Genomic DNA, 16,270 nt, shown 5'->3' on the forward strand with positions numbered 1-16,270 from the left:
AAAAGCACAGCACTAATACACAGGGTTAGTGTGTGGGGGTGGAAGAGACCAGGGAAGGGAATAATTTCGCTCTTAAAAACCCAGCAGAATATCTCAGCCATTGCATTTATATTGCACCAGTTGAATTAAATAGTTACACGATTTCTTCCCACTTCAATAAAATACCCAATAACAAAAAATCCCTGAGGTTCAGATGGCTCTTACAGGAAAAAATGCATGTAAAACCATCAGAGCAGATTCTGTGCATGTGCAGGTCCATGTGTTATCTGCTGTCGTGTTCACATCACACTCTTTTATACTGTATTATTGCTATATTTGGTGGTGTACAAAGCTTCTTATACTGCTACACTTTTTTTCTGAGCCATCACTTAATGTGTATGTACTGGCCAGATGCTTTGATTTTCTTTTTTGTTTTGCTTTGTTTTGACCCTTATTCTATGACGGGCCCCGGTGTCTTACTCTACATGGCACTTCAGAGACATTCTGGAGGTGCTCTGAATTTAAATGTTAATCTGACATTGGCCAGTCTGGTGGAGCTGCAGGCTGTGCTTACGGGTGAAGCCTAAGAGAAGATGCTTTAGTCTGGTGTTCTTTATGTACCATGAGGACTGACAGACATGAAGTTTAAGGAATATCCTGGTATGATGGTCATGTGTTCTCACCAGCATCTTTTCTTAAACCTTCCACTTACTTATAAAATGCTTATGTATATATATATGTATATGTGTATGTAATTATATGAGTTATTTTATCCATTTAATTCCCTGTTTGTTTGTTTTTTTTCATCTTCCAATGGTTGGTTATGGACTGAGGACCTCAAGTGGACAGTAAATGAACAACACCCCCATCTGAGAGAAGTGTGAAAAAAAAACAGTTGAACTGACAGATTTCTCATAATGTACCATGTTAATGGTGTTTACCCAGCATGACATTACTGCCACTGCTATCCTATCTAACCTACAACCTTCCAACTCAAATAAAAGAAAATCCCTCTGAGGACCTGGCAGCGGTTGAATCACTAATAAACTGCCCACACTCACTCCTTGTAGTTTGACCTTTATGCCGTCACACTAAGTGTGTGATGTTTCATCCGACCAGCTGGCAAATCTTCAGATCAACTGTCCATTACAGTGGATAAAAGAGTTTTCATTAGGGAATGTGTGTTTCTGACTTTGTAGATATTTGCATGGAGGATTAATGAATTCATTTTTTGTTCATTTTTTTATTTGAGTAAATATTCCAATTTGATAATAGCACAAAAATAATCCAAACTAGAAAACAAAAATAGAAAAGTGAGCCGATGGAGGGTTGCACCCATTAAACCTCTTGTGAAACCTTTTCAAGCAGTCAGAGCGGAATCGCCACTTTGAAGTCTAATTGCCTGCAGCTTTCACTTGTTATTCAATACATTTAATCTCAGACATCACAAACTTTTACATCGTGCATCCGGTTGACAGATTACTTAAATACCCTCTTATCATGACAAACAAAATGTGTGCAATCTGCCGTGCAATGCCAGCAATAAAAAATGTGTTCACTTGTCAACAAGAAGTGAAGACTAATGAAGTATAACTTAGAAATACTGCTATTCACTTGCCTCATACCTTCGAGGAATATTGGAATAAGCGAGTAGCAATGTGTTCTTTGTCTTGGTCTGCCTCTCTTGGTTAACTTTGTACTAATGTGTTGATCTGCATCATGAGCTGTGATGCAGATCAACACACAATCCTCTAGACTACTTTCTCCTATTCTTTTCAAAATAAATACACACACACACACACACTTCAATGAGGATTTTTTTCAGGGTGTTGAAAGTTGCATGAATAGGTCAGGGGGGTACCTTAACTGAATTTAAAATGATCTAATTCATGCTGCTAAACCCTGAGGCTTCTGGATAAATTCGGTGTTGGTCTGAAATTCATGAATCATCTCAGATTCCTCAAAGCTCAGTCGATTATTCCTTTTTTTCTGAATTGGCCTCCATTTTAATTTAAATGGACTTCTTCCCCGAGGTGCCTTCCCCTGGAGAAACAGAGAAGGAAAACAGCAAAGTTTCAGGAGCTGTATAGCCACAAGTAAGCTCATCTGCATTTTACTCATTCGTTTGCATTACACTGGAAACACTGGAAGCACTGGAAACACTGGAAACACTGGAAACAGCAACAATGTGTCTAGATTTTTGGTTAATATTTGTGCCTATTTGCTTTGTAATGATCACTAACTGGAGGTCATAGTCTTTATATTTATGAGTCACTGCTTGTAATATTGGTAATGTAAGAATTTCATTTAACAGCGCCTACTCTCTGTTCTCATTATTCTTTTATTACTGTAGCTGAACAGCTGATGAAAAGAGGTTTATTTATGCTCTGAATTACCGATGCATGAATAAAAGCTATATAGCTGCATAATCTCCATGAGATTTATTGGTATTGAGGTTTCAGCTCTTAACAGTGTCTGAGGTGTGTGAAGTCAATGTGAAATCTGGGCAGTGTTCAGGAGAGAAATATCCAATATGCTTTAGTCATTATTAGAGTTAATTAGACAGGAGAGCCAAGAGGATTCTAAAAAAAAGGAGCTGAGAGAGGTGATGAGCTGAGCTAAGAGAAAACTTCAGCATTCACCTTTTTCTTTTGCAGTTTGCATCAGCTGGACTACTATTACCACAAACAACGGAGAATGTAGGTGATTAATTAAATCGGGGGAATAGATGAGTCCTTGTGTTTGTTATAGCCTTCGACTAGGCGGCGCAGGATATGTCAGGATATGAATTTCAAAGTAATCTCTTTTGTCATATTAGAGCCAAGGATGCTTTGTATGGCCCTTGATCATAATTAGAGTATAACTGGAGATGACACTCAAACCTAAATGCCCTCAGAGAAAACAACCAAAAACACCCACTCAGGAAAAAAAGGAAGAAATCTTGAGAATGGCCTGTAGAAAAAGATCAGCCTTGACATACAGTGTATGTCATTGGAATTGACAATGTGTTCGTCAGGTGTTTTTTGTAACTGTATATTTTTTTAAAAAAAGGTAAACTGTTCAAGATAACACAAAAAAGCAATATGGTTTATTGCCATAACTGACAAAGTAAAGCCTAGCTGAGAGAAAGAACCCAAATCTTGCATCTTTTCTAGTATTTTGTGAGACAGACCAGAGCGATTGTGCATTTGCAGAAAGGTGGCACAGATTTACCCGAAACTGTGTGGGGGACAGTTGCTGAGAACAGCTTGCTTCATGGTAACATGAGGCTGAGGCTGATTAGGAAAAAGAGCTTATCTGAACTCCACTTCCCCCTCCCAGGATGTCCCCCACTGGACTCCGGTACCTTTTTGTAGGCTGCCAGATCAGTAGCTTTGAATTTCCCCCCCAGATGCTGCTTCAGGAGTCTCAATGCAGGGCCAGCTGCATCTTACTGGAACAGCTAATGTGAGGCAGTAAAAAGACAGCAAAAACCTCTACTAAATAATGTTGCATGTTATTGTCAGTCACTGTAAGAGATAACTATGAAAAGGACAGAACTACATAGTGATTTGTGATAGGTTTGCAGGATGAATTCTTAACCTGTAGATGCACAATTGACTGGGTTGTTTTTGTGACAAACATATTTCAGCATGTCATATTCCAGGTTTTCCTACATACTTTATATTTAAAATTATAAATCAATATTACAATGGGGCTGTAGGTTGCAAAGATCTATCTAAGGATTAAGAAACTTAGCAGTGACAAAGCTATGATACTATGCACCCACAGTAGATTACACAGTAGATGACCCAGAATTTAATGTAGGTGAAAACTGAACATCAAAAAGCAACATGAGGCCATTATATTGTGGCCTTACCATCAACAAGGTGAAGAGTAGGAGTCAGGTGTGGTGTATTTTGCAGGGTCGAAGCTGAAGAAATGTTTATCTAATTACTAAAAACTAATTAATCTAAGTTTAAAATCACAAACATGAATTACATGAGTCTTAAGTCAGCAACTAATTAATGGAGTTAGTTAATGATAGTATCGGTTTAAATCTTGATTGTCCATCATTCTCTTTAAGAATGCAATTAATAGTGAATTATAAGTTTAAGATTGTAAATTATAGTTTTTAATTTGGATAATAGCCTATGTCAAATTTAAACCTAGAAATCACAGGTACACTTCAAGAGTGCTGTGCTGCACTAATCAGTTTGTAAATTAAAACACGTGTAACTATGTGTAATTGATGTAATTATGATCATATTAATCACAATATAAGTTTTTTAAGGAAAGAATATTTATTTCTTATGTGGTCCTTGGACTCATATTTGGGATACTGGTGTTTAGATCAGGACAGGGACTGTATATGTGTGGGTATAAATAATCTTTTGTCTAACAGCGTTTTGGGTTTGGGCTTCCTTAAAGTGAGAAAAATGAGAGTGAATAAGGCCAACAATTTTCTTTATGGAATTTTTATGATGAACTCTCTTCAACCATTTCTCACTTCTGTCACATCTGGCACAGCGCCCCCCTCTGTCAATCCTGACCTCAAATTATCAGTCTGCTGTGAATATAACTTTTTTTAAATTAATATTGGAGGCTAACTGAGGTTAACACATTGGTTAGAAATGTGACAAAGCAGTGTTTAGCCCTTACCGATAACGCGGCTTTCTATTACAGAGCTGCAAAGTTTGACACACAGGCTTCCTGTTTGTCTGAAAGAGGCGGAGTTAACAGTCACACGGCTGCACACTGACAAATGTTGTAAGCTGTTTTTCGTTTTACAGTTTACAATGCGGGGAACTATATTTTCTTCTCTCAGCTGACGGTGTGGATAACATTGAGATAGTTGAGCTACATTGACGCAACATAAATCCACCATTCAGGATTCAAAACCGCTGTAAGTCAAGTTTGTCTCTTTTTTTTTTCGCTGTTCAGGCCCTGTACAGTGTTTCAAAGTACCGTATGTACCTTCACAGTTTTAACAATAACAAACTCTGGATACTTTACATAATTTAAGGATGCCGGTTAACTTCTTATGCAGACTACAGTTTATTACAAACAGGCAGTTTAACTCAACATAATCATATATTTGCTCTTTTTGTCCCTATCTGACCCTTTGGTCAACTGATACAAAGTGAACTTTTTATGGCATGGGAACACTACAATTAGCTGTGTAAAGTGCTGTCATACTTTTTAAACTTCTTATCTTGCTGTGACATGATGTTGTATCTGTGGTTATTTAACAGAGGTTGCTGGTAAATGAGCTGCAACCATGGTGCAGGAATACCAGTCTCCTGTCCGGGTCTACAAGCATCCATTTGAGTTAATAATGGCGGTGAGTAGTGTGGTTGTATTGAATGATCCATGTAAAGTGTCTGTCACCTCTCAACTCATGTGACATAAAAGACATAAGACATAAGTGGATATGAGTCTCATTAGTCTGCAGGCTCTTACATAACTAAATTGGGGATTTGTGTGTGTCTGATCTATTCTAGCCAGTGGAGCTTTCACCCCTGCACTCCTTAAACATACTCTACTTTTGCTTTAATTGAAAACTCAATGTTAAATCTAAAATATAAAAATAATATAAAAATTCATATAAATGCGGAGTTTTCACTTGAGGGTTCATTTGTGGCATTTTACAGGAGACCAGACACTTTCATAAAACTGCTAATTGTCTCCAGCGTTGCCTGTCTGCCTCTGAGGGTCACCTGTATCATTCCTGAAATACATTTACCTGCAATAAATGTTGTGTAATGACTGAGCAGACAGAATATACTGTACACCCTATCTCCCCATCTCTCATGCAGTGGTAATTGTTCAGCCTTCAGTAATCTACAGCAGGCTGCTGCTTATTAAACGTTGCATCTAAAGCACCTTGCACATGAAAGGGTTTTTTTTTTTTTTTCATTTTTATTCAATGGCAGACTGACCTTTTTATATTGTTTACCTCCACAACAGGTCTAGATGTTGGATTAATATGCATAAAGTATTGTTAAAGACAGACATATAGAAGCATCTGTTCTATTTTATTCCTGTGAACAATTGACACAATACAGATGACGGAACACTGAGATAAGCAGAAATCACAATGAAGTTGGACAGCAACATTTTTTCCAGCTATATTACTGTAATTGTTGATAGATTTTGATGTTAGTCCCACCAAATCCAAGGCCTGCTTTTTATACCAGCCAAATTGCAGCAGCGTTCAACAGTCCATAACAGGAAATCCACTGTAATAGCAACAAAGATCCCAAATTCCAAACATTTTTTACCATATGAGGTGCAAACCTTGCTGTCCTTGAGTGGAACATATCTTTGTAATTGCTTTCTTCACCTTCAACCTGCAACTGAATGCTTTAAATTTGTGTAGGAACAGGAAGTCATTGTGAAGCAGTATGACAGGTAAGTATGGCAAGAGTAAAATACTGTAGATGTGCATTACCATGACAATCTGTTTTCACCCAGTTTTACAGTATCTTGCTGTTGATTCTCATTCTGTGCAGTTATATATTAAGCCAAAGGCTTATGCAATATCCTCAGAGTGGGGTAAAGACCGTGATGCTGCAGTGACACTTTGCTCTGCAGGCTATAACTGCACTGTGTGGTGACTCAGTCACCACTCAGTCCAAGTTAACACCTACATAAGCTTCGTTTGATACTTTTCCATGAAAGTCCTCTTGCGTCAGTGCAGGTAATTGAAAATGGTCTAAATAAAATAAGCCTTTTGTGAAAAGATTTAGGTCTCGATTTCATAAAGGAGAGAATCCAGTGAATAGTCTACCACCTCCACTGCTCACATTTGTCTCCGTGCTTTCTCATTAGTCCCCTGACTGATCATGCCACTGACAGTTATTCTTATAGCTCTGAGGGGAATAATTAGGACAGAGATTTCCGTTTGTCTGCAATCAGTGAAACATGTTGTTTGTTTTTGTTCCACAACACCAGTCAATGATGCTTATTTACCAAGGAATCCTCTCTCATTAATAATTTCATCTTATTGATTAGACTGCTCATATGCTGTGCTGTATTAGTACTGTACAAGCAGAATGTGTGTGTGTGTGTGTGTGTGTGCATGTGTGTGAATTTGAAGAGGAACAACTGTTGCTGTTTTTGACTTGTTCCATTTCACTGCATGTCAATGCTTGTGGTCTATTTTTTATTGCCAGTACAGTCGGTTTAGCTCTACAAACATTTAAAATCTTTTGAGCCACAGGCAACAGGACATCTGGGTATCAGGGTATCCCAGAGTGTTAGTAATGGTTTTCTACTCCACTGTGAACTAATCAATTGTTATTCTAAACCATTAAACAGGCAGCTCTCCATATTACCTTCTGTTATTTGTCAATAGTTTCTCAGCAAAAACTGCACTGCTGCTAGTTACCCAGACTGAGGACTTAAAGGTCAGTGCTTTGATGCACACAGCATAAGGTCCGATATTTAGCATATCCGGGAGCTGCCTAACAGCGATTCAATCAATATTGACAGGTGAGGCCTGGTGAATTGGCTTGAACAGATGGTCATACAGTAAGCTGTTGGCAGTAAAATGCAAAGCCGTCACGCTTGTAAAAAAGCTGCTGCAGCTGCAGGCTGTTGCTGTGCAGAACCCATAACATTTTAATATAATTTTAATATTTTTTAATATAATTTGTTAAAGCCATTAAAAATTAAATGCATCCTAGCCTGACAAGGAAATCATGTTCCTTTTAGGGCAAATACAAGTGCAACTGTCATTCAAATCAGCAAAGGAAATCAAATGTCTTAAAGAACTCAACATACTGTAATTAACACTAGTGAATCTATAATCATCTATGGGTAATTTTCTTTGAAATGTGATTTATTTATCTCTCTCAGGCCTATGTGAGGAGGTTCCCGAAGAGCCCCTTGATCCCAGTGTTTGTAGACAGCGAGATCATCAGTGAGAGCCAAAGTGAAGATGAATCTACACTGGTAACTGAGAGGCGCTGTACGATCGAAGTTGATGCCCCACGACTTCTTAAACGGGTACCTTTCCTCTGACCTTTTACTGATCAAAGCCAATGAAACAATCATAACAGTGTCTATAATCAGATATAATGCTTCCTTTGGAAGAACCAAAATATGATTTTTTTTGTCAAGGCTATTTCAATGAATGGTCCTTTTTAAGTTGGTATTTTGTGGCATTGTCCCATTAGAATGCATGTACACAAATGGACAAAACAGCAGAATGCAAAACACCCGCACAAATTATGACATCAGAAGTGTTGTATTTCCTGGTGTAAACCATTTGAATTTTGTGTTTTTCTGCATGTAGATGGCTGGTGTAGACTACCTGTACTTCATCCAGAAGAACACTCTGAATCGCAGAGACAGGACGCTTCACATTGAGGTCCGCAACGAGACCTTTTCCAGCAGAGTCATTGTACACGAGTGCTGCAACTACACGGTGAGCTTCATAGTCAAACAAGATAATCGGGTGCTTGGGAGGAGAGTTTTATTTCTTTGTTGTTATTTGTTTTATTGTTTTTGGATAATGATTTTACAAGTGCTGTTTAGGTGGAACAGAGCCCTACATAAAGGTAATACAGTATATGCTGACACAGCAAGCAGCAAGTTAGAAGTCATAGTCGAATACATGTCCTTACTGCTGCATGTGTAAAAATCCGGCTTTTCTATTCACTGCAGGAATGTAATTTCATTCATTTTCATCATCCTCTTACAGTGTGCCAAATACACTAATCACTTGTGTCAGCAGGTGGAGTCATTGTAATACCCACCCCACTAAATTCTCTTGATTTTCCACAACATATCCCCCACCAGTTATATCATTTCTGCTGTATGTGATAAACCTGTCACTTAAAAATTAACCTAAGGATACCCCCAGACATGCTTTAAGACATTCAAAAATAATCTGCTTTGATTAATAATTTGTGTCCGATATGTTTTTTCAAAAAAAAAATTACCTTGTTTAAAAACTCTTAAAAGGACCTTCTTCCTGATTCATAAATCCAGAATCTATGAATTTACAAATATTGTTCATTTGAAAAGTTTAACTCCTGGACACCAGATGTCTCCTACTGTAATTCACTTATAACTACACTGCAAGTGTATGTGCACTGGAGGCTTCAAATTTTGTATTGTATTTTATTGCTGATTTTGTGCTTTTTGTGACATAAAAAATAACATGCTGAGTTTGAATTTTCAGCATCTATCACACATTTTTGTCCTCCTACGTAGGTTCATCCAGAAAATGAGAACTGGACATGCTTCGAACAGACAGCTAGTCTGGACATTAAGTCCTTTTTTGGCTTTGAGAGCTCAGCGGAGAAGATAGCGATGAAACAGTATGCTAGTAGCATTAAAAAGGTTTGTATCTTTGAACTTACTGTTAACGATATGAAGCTTTGTTGACGCACATGCCTACAATATATGTGTTCTATAATCTGTTGTGTTGTTTTGTTGATAAATTGAATTAATCCATGCTGGCCTCAAATACTGTGATCTAAACAGTCACATTAACCCAAAGTCTCATCTTCTTCCTATGTTTTAGGGTAAAGAAATTGTTGAGTACTACCTCAGAGAGCTGGAGGAGGAGGGAATAACTTACATACCTCCTTGGACACCCCCTGTTGTCTCTCACACTGCTGCTGCCAGGCTCCAGCTGCCACCGGCCTCTAGTACCAGAGTCATCCCTGTCAACAGTGCCAAGGATGGGCTGTCCAATAAAGACACTGTCGGCCCCACAGAGCTAGTGGCTGGTTCCCCTGATGGTCAGTGTTTACTCACTAGTCACAATAAACTACAGAATAGCAGCCAACACACAACACAAAAGTGCAGTGTATGAATGCAAAAGATGTGTGTAATGTGAACTATCCTTTTGTATTAACTGGTTCACAGTACAAACGTTTAGTGAAAGGACTGAGATAGTTATGATAACAGCAAAATTATTCTTGATTCGAAAGCATTTTAAAAGCTGAATATGCTGTATGCTTGTACCTGTAAATTAAAAAGACCACAGCAATTTTTACAACAGGATTAATAGCACCTCTATTCCTGTGTTACTAAACCATGCTCTGATGTGTTGCTAAAACCAATAGTGTCAAAAAGAACGGCAGCAAACAGGCCCAAGCAAGCAGAAACATTTTAAGCCAAATTAGCTCACAAAACAGTGCCAACTAGCTGCATTATGTACATGTTGTCTGGTAGGTCACAGCTAATTTCATTATTTTCACTCAGGTGCACACAGTGTCTAATGTCTCCATGTGATGCATGCAATATGTGCTAACTTTGTGTTTTGGCCTGTAGACAAATTGGATGCTGATTACATCAGACGTTACCTAGGTGATTTAACGCCTCTGCAGGAGAGCTGTCTTATTCGACTGCGCCAGTGGCTCCAGGAAACCCACAAGGGCAAGGTCACTTATACATTGTTATAATTATATACATATATACATTGTTTGAATACGGAGCTGTTTGTGCAGTTATGTAAAATGCACATTTATTTATTTTCTACACACTCACACAACCTATACTGTTTAGCTTTTGCTTCCACATTTAAATAATTGTACTAACAAGCATGCATTGGCTAATAGGCCGCCTTGTAATGTTTGGCTGGTTTGCACCAATTAAAAAATGAATTTATTGGTAACTTAAAAACATTTTCGCCGTGACCTCCTGCCTGTTGTGGTACAGATTCCAAAGGATCAGCACGTGCTGCGCTTCCTGAGGGCCAGAGACTTTAACATCGACAAAGCCAGGGAGCTCTTGTGCCAGTCACTTACCTGGAGGAAGCAACATCAGGTGGATTTCCTGTTAGACTCCTGGGACCGTCCCCAGCTACTTCAGGACTATTACACTGGAGGCTGGCACCACCATGACAGAGGTATTGCTTGAATAATACAGCCAACTGTACGTTATCCTGACTCCATCTGCCTGTCATTTTAGTTTCCTGGTTACTATTATTGTTTTAAGATTTGTCTACAGTGAAAGTACTCTTATCAGTCCCTGTGAAAGATAAAGAGGCAAAAATATTTAGTCTTCTGTATTTATATAGTCCACACAGGTTGAAATGGCCTGTTAATTATTGACTGTGAAGTCTGAGCACCATCTGTTGTAGCTCCCATGTTTGAAAATGAGTCATTGGTTTTAACAGCTCAGCTGATGCACCAGGTTGAACACAGGAAGTGCCCTTTGAATGTTCACATGCTAAATGAATGGTAAACACCAGTTTTAATTAGACATAAAGATGATGCTGATTTAGCTGTTGTTATATAATCTGTGAATTGGTCTATGTCTTTGTGTGAAATGTGTTTAGATGGCCGTCCTCTGTATATCTTGCGTCTGGGTCAAATGGACATTAAGGGTTTGGTACGAGCCTTGGGAGAGGAGGTGCTACTGAGACAGGTGACTTGAATATATCCATGAGATTTATGCATTAACATACACATAAACATATTTAAGATATCTTAAATTGCATTAATGCTTGATGACTGTGATCCAGGTTCTGTCCATCAACGAGGAGGGACTGAGGCGTTGTGAGGAAAACACTAGAGTCTTTGGTCGACCCATTAGGTGCCTTAATATTCTTTCTTTCATCAGTGCCTCCTTGATTAATGGCTGATCAGGTGTACACATGTTTGTGTATATAGTCATATAATGCCTGTGTTATTGTGCCGGTCAGTTGTTGGACTTGCCTGGTGGATCTGGAGGGTCTTACTATGCGTCACCTGTGGAGACCAGGAGTTAAGGCTCTGCTGAGAATCATTGAGGTGATAGAGGCCAACTACCCAGAGACTCTGGGTCGCCTGCTCATCCTGAGGGCACCCAGAGTTTTTCCAGTGATCTGGACCCTGGTGAGAATAAATATCTGCAGTTACATTTGATGTGACTTTCACTAATCATCTGATTATGGTAGAATGCATGATGTTGTAAAGTGCATCATGCTGATATTGCTCTTAGTTGGTGAATCAATTGCGAATATGAGCAAATGATAAACAGATGAAACAGAGAGGAAGAGCATAACAAACTAATATTGACAAATGAAGATAATTATAGCCCTGTAATATGAAAAAAACTCAGTGTCCCTTGGGAGACATTTTGTCATTGCTATAGAAATATGCAATAGTTAATATTGTAGTAATAGTATTCATCAAAGAAATAAAGATAAATCAAGCACACCAATATATTACAATAAACCAAAACAATAACGGTAATGAAAGTAGTACACATCACATTTGTGGATTTGAACCAGAGCTGTTTTAGTTGCTATATGAAGATGTGTCAAACTCAAAGTAGGAAATATATTTGTTGGGAACTATTTATACACACATGGAATAGAAAATATATCATATTTAATATTATTATTCATAATATTCATATGAATAATGGATTGATTTTGACAGCGAACCTGCTGCTGTGTTCATGTTTTCTGATGAGTGCTTGGACTCTTGTTTCCAGGTCAGCCCCTTGATTGATGAAAACACCCGTAAGAAGTTCCTTGTTTATGCTGGAAATGACTACCAGGGTCCAGGAGGCTTGGTGGACTACATAGACAGAGAGATCATCCCCGACTTCTTGGGAGGGGAAACCATGGTGAAGTTTATTCTTTGGCATAATGACCTGCAAATGTGCATTTCATTGCCCACGCAGACACAGTGAAATAATGTGCACCATGCCATTTGCTCCTGATTTAATTTAGAGAATAAAAATGTGTTATTGGCTGTTCCTACTAATTTTGGTACAGTACAAGTACGTGAACAGTTCACACACACATTAACAAAAATATAGACAAATTATATAACTCTAAGTGCTTTGTGTTATGATGTAAAACTCCTGTCTACATAAGAGCAGACACATTTATACATATTAACATACATTAATGTGAGTTGTCTCTTTTTGTCATTGTTTGAGTTTTATGTTTTTTTCCCCTCTGCCCTCCTCACACAGTGTGACATCCCTGAGGGAGGTATGGTCCCCAAATCTCTATACAGGACAGCGGAGGAGCTGGAGAGTGAGGAAAACAGGCTGTTGACTGACTCCATCTATAAGAGTGCCAGTATCTTCAAGGGAGCTCCATATGAGGTACAGCCTGGGCTTTTATAGCCGCACCCGGATCAAATTAACAAATGAGGCAACAAAGAATGAGACTACCAGAGCAAGTGGGCATTTTTATGTCTCCACACCGGTGGCCTTGGCCAGAGGCAGTATGTTTTTAGCAGGTTGTCTGCCCATCCGTCCCATTCTCTTGAATGTGATATAACTCGGTAACACCTTGAGGGAATTTTTTCAAATTTGGCACAAACATCCACTTGAACTCAAGGATGAACTGATTAGATTTTGATGGTCAAAGGTCAAGGTCACTGTGACCTCACAAAACTTGTTTTTGGCCATAACTCAATAATTCACACGTTAATTATGACAAAGTTTTACACAAATGTCTAATAGGAAAAAATGGTGAAGTGATGACATTTTATATAAAAAGGTCAAAGGTCAACTTCACTGTAACATCATAATGTTCTGTAAAAGCACTTTTCTGGTAATTATTGAATGCCATAACTGGGAAGAACAGAAGGGGAGATTGTGACCATATTTCACATTTGGTTGGATACTGAATTGGTGACACTAATTTTGGGCGACTAGATTGAAACTGTGGTGATTGCATAGATCTTCTGTGCTGCTGGGTTGAAGATGTGTGTGAAGTGTCCATGTTTTAGAATTTGTTGCTTCTTTGCAGCAACATCCATATCTGAAGCTTTGTCTACTGTCATGGCTACAATTTTGTGTTCTATCAGAAGCAGCTTTACTGGCCAAGCATGTGAGCACACATACAAGGAAAATACACTTAATACCTTTTATTAAATTCCTTCAAAGTCTTCACTACAAATATTATGAGTCTGGACAGACATGGATGTAAACTACAACTTGACTGGTTGGTGGAAGCATACAACCGAGAAGTGGTATTTCTAGTTTATATTATATTCTGTGGATTAGGGTGCCACCAGCTGGAACAAATCTACACTGCACGCTTGCAGCAAAAGAGATAAACCATGTGATTAATGGCCTGCTGTCTACTGTTTTGTGTTCCCAATCTCTTTACATCCTGCTACAGATGCTGATCCAGATCACAGAGGCCTCCTCCGTCATCACCTGGGACTTTGATGTGTCTAAAGGCGATGTGATCTTCAACATCTACCATTCCAAGAGGCCCCCTCAACCTCCGAAGAAAGACACTCTTGGAGCCCATGGCATCACGTCCTTAGGGACCGTCAACGCCCAGCTGATAGACAAGAGCTGGGTGCTGGGCCAGGACTACAGCTTGGTGGAGAAGGCCCTCACCTGCAGGGAGGGGGAGAGTGTACAGGTGAGAAGCAGGCTGAGATGTAAAGAGTGTATTCGCAAGCTATCTGCACTCTTTTTTTTTATTTATTTATTTTTTAAAGCATTTTCAGCTAAACTGTTGGTCCTCAAAGCAGTCAGACCTCAAACTGATCCTGCAGATTTCCTCTGTTCAAACAGGGCTCCCACATAACACGCTGGCCGGGCTTCTACATTCTCCAGTGGCGCTTCCACAGCTCCCCAGCCTGCTCCGCCTCCAGCCTGCCTCGCGTAGATGATGTGCTGGCCTCTCTGCAGGTCTCTTCCCACAAGTGTAAAATCATGTACTACACAGAGGTGCTGGCCTCCCATGACTTCAGGTCAGTTTATTTATTTGACTGAGCCTTTTCTCTGGTCGTGTCATGTTTTCTTTATACTGCACTGAAGCTGTCTTTCACACAGGCTGCACTGCTCTAGTGTGGGTTTGTAACATTTCTGGAATATTTCTGGAAATGATGTTCCCTTGACTTTTATAGCGTTTGACACATATGTACTTTTTATGGAGCATGAAAGGCTTGTACAATAATTTATTGGGCAGAATCATGACTGAGAATTAACATTTATTTTCTGTCTTTCTTTGTTATTTCCAGGGGATCCATGACCAGTCTGGAGTCCAGTCATAGTGGTTTCTCCCAGCTCAGTGCTGCCACTACTTCCTCTAGCCAATCACACGCCAGCTCCACCATATCAAGGTAGCATCTGCTCAGCAGGTGTCCAAAGGCAAGAATGACCTTAAATGTGCTGACATCTGCCTCTGACTGTGCCTTATGCCTTCAAAAAGAGGGTTTTTAATTAGAATTTGATCTGACGTTTGAAGGTGAGAGAAGTATTGTGGAATTTTTTTTTTTTTTCATTTTAGTAGATCAGTCAAGTTTCATTGATTTTTCAATGTGTCTTGGGAATTATGTACCTGATGTAGCATTTATTGTGACTGTGATGACTGACGTTATTTTGTATTAGTATAATAGTAGTGGACAATTTTTTTCAAATGCAAATGTGCATTGCAAATGTGAAATATCTGATTTGTAGTTAGATGACATTCAGGAGGACATCTGCTATGATTCTTATGGATGAATAAATGAAAAAGGAGAAACCTTACAAACAGCAGTTTTTACATTAAATTAAATAGTGAGAGTGAAAGTAGAAACCATGTGTACAATGCACAGATACTATCCCTGAAGTTGCTTCCATTGTCCACAAGATGTCACTGTACTCTGTAATAGAAACTGCTCACAACTAATCTGCAGTGGATTTAGTACATCATGTATCACTCATACTGGTCTTCCTCAGAAATCCAAAGGAGAATTGCTTGAATAAAGAATTTATTACACAAATTAATATGGACGTAATCTCCAGAGTGTGCCTTTGTGCTGAATTTTGAGAAAAAAGTGACTACAGTAGCAGTGCTATAGTGGAGTAGTAATTTTGAATGATTGCGGAGATCGGGTAGTCATCATTTTTACTACAATAGGTGAGATGTAAGGAGTGAAATCTCTTTTGAAATATGCAATATACCCTCTAGATTTCATGTAATGTTGTTTTTGGGCTTGTTAGGCATAGCTGCTGAGTTTTCTGAGGCAGCTAATTTGAATGCAATATAGCGCAGCCCCTTGTGATCTGGCACAGGGCCAGGCAGACAACTGATTTACATAAAACTTTAATTTCCATAAACTTATCAGATGCTTCCAGCGAAAGCTTAATTGAATTTCCCTGTGTTTTTTTTTTCTTGGTTTGAAAACTTGTGTCATGTTGCTGCTTATCCGAACACAATAAGAAGTGAGGTGGATTGAGTTTTTCTGAGGGTCTGATTAAACAGGAGCCTAACTTCCTGCCGGTGTGTCTCTTAGAAAAAGGAAGTGCATTGACTTTGCCAGCAGCTTATTTACTAATGTACTCTGCCTGTTCTAATGACCTCCCAAGACACACATTGTCCACATAAATAGCAGCACCT

The 16,270-nt window shown here is 38.9% G+C and overlaps 1 protein-coding gene and 1 long non-coding RNA gene across 2 annotated transcripts; one reads left to right on the plus strand and one right to left on the minus strand.

Annotated features, from left to right (window-relative positions):
* Positions 1-1,277: 1,277 nt before the first annotated feature.
* On the minus strand, positions 1,278-4,682 carry LOC121884854. The gene is made up of 3 exons (XR_006092415.1): positions 4,621-4,682; positions 3,326-3,421; positions 1,278-2,022 (listed from the first exon to the last, which is right to left on the minus strand). It is a non-coding gene; the product is annotated as an uncharacterized LOC121884854 (long non-coding RNA).
* A 25-nt stretch (positions 4,683-4,707) lies between these two features.
* Positions 4,708-15,657, plus strand: LOC121884853 (SEC14-like protein 1). The gene is made up of 16 exons (XM_042393900.1): positions 4,708-4,864; positions 5,214-5,302; positions 7,822-7,971; positions 8,261-8,392; positions 9,184-9,312; positions 9,497-9,716; positions 10,252-10,361; positions 10,639-10,828; positions 11,261-11,349; positions 11,447-11,517; positions 11,627-11,798; positions 12,403-12,537; positions 12,892-13,026; positions 14,054-14,305; positions 14,461-14,639; positions 14,910-15,657. Exons 2-16 carry the CDS (start codon positions 5,240-5,242, stop codon positions 15,013-15,015), a joined length of 2,133 nt encoding a protein of 710 aa, XP_042249834.1. The 5' UTR covers positions 4,708-4,864; positions 5,214-5,239; the 3' UTR covers positions 15,016-15,657.
* Positions 15,658-16,270: the final 613 nt, after the last annotated feature.

Source organism: Thunnus maccoyii, chromosome 18 (genome assembly GCF_910596095.1).
Source record: "Thunnus maccoyii chromosome 18, fThuMac1.1, whole genome shotgun sequence".
NCBI lineage: Eukaryota > Metazoa > Chordata > Actinopteri > Scombriformes > Scombridae > Thunnus > Thunnus maccoyii.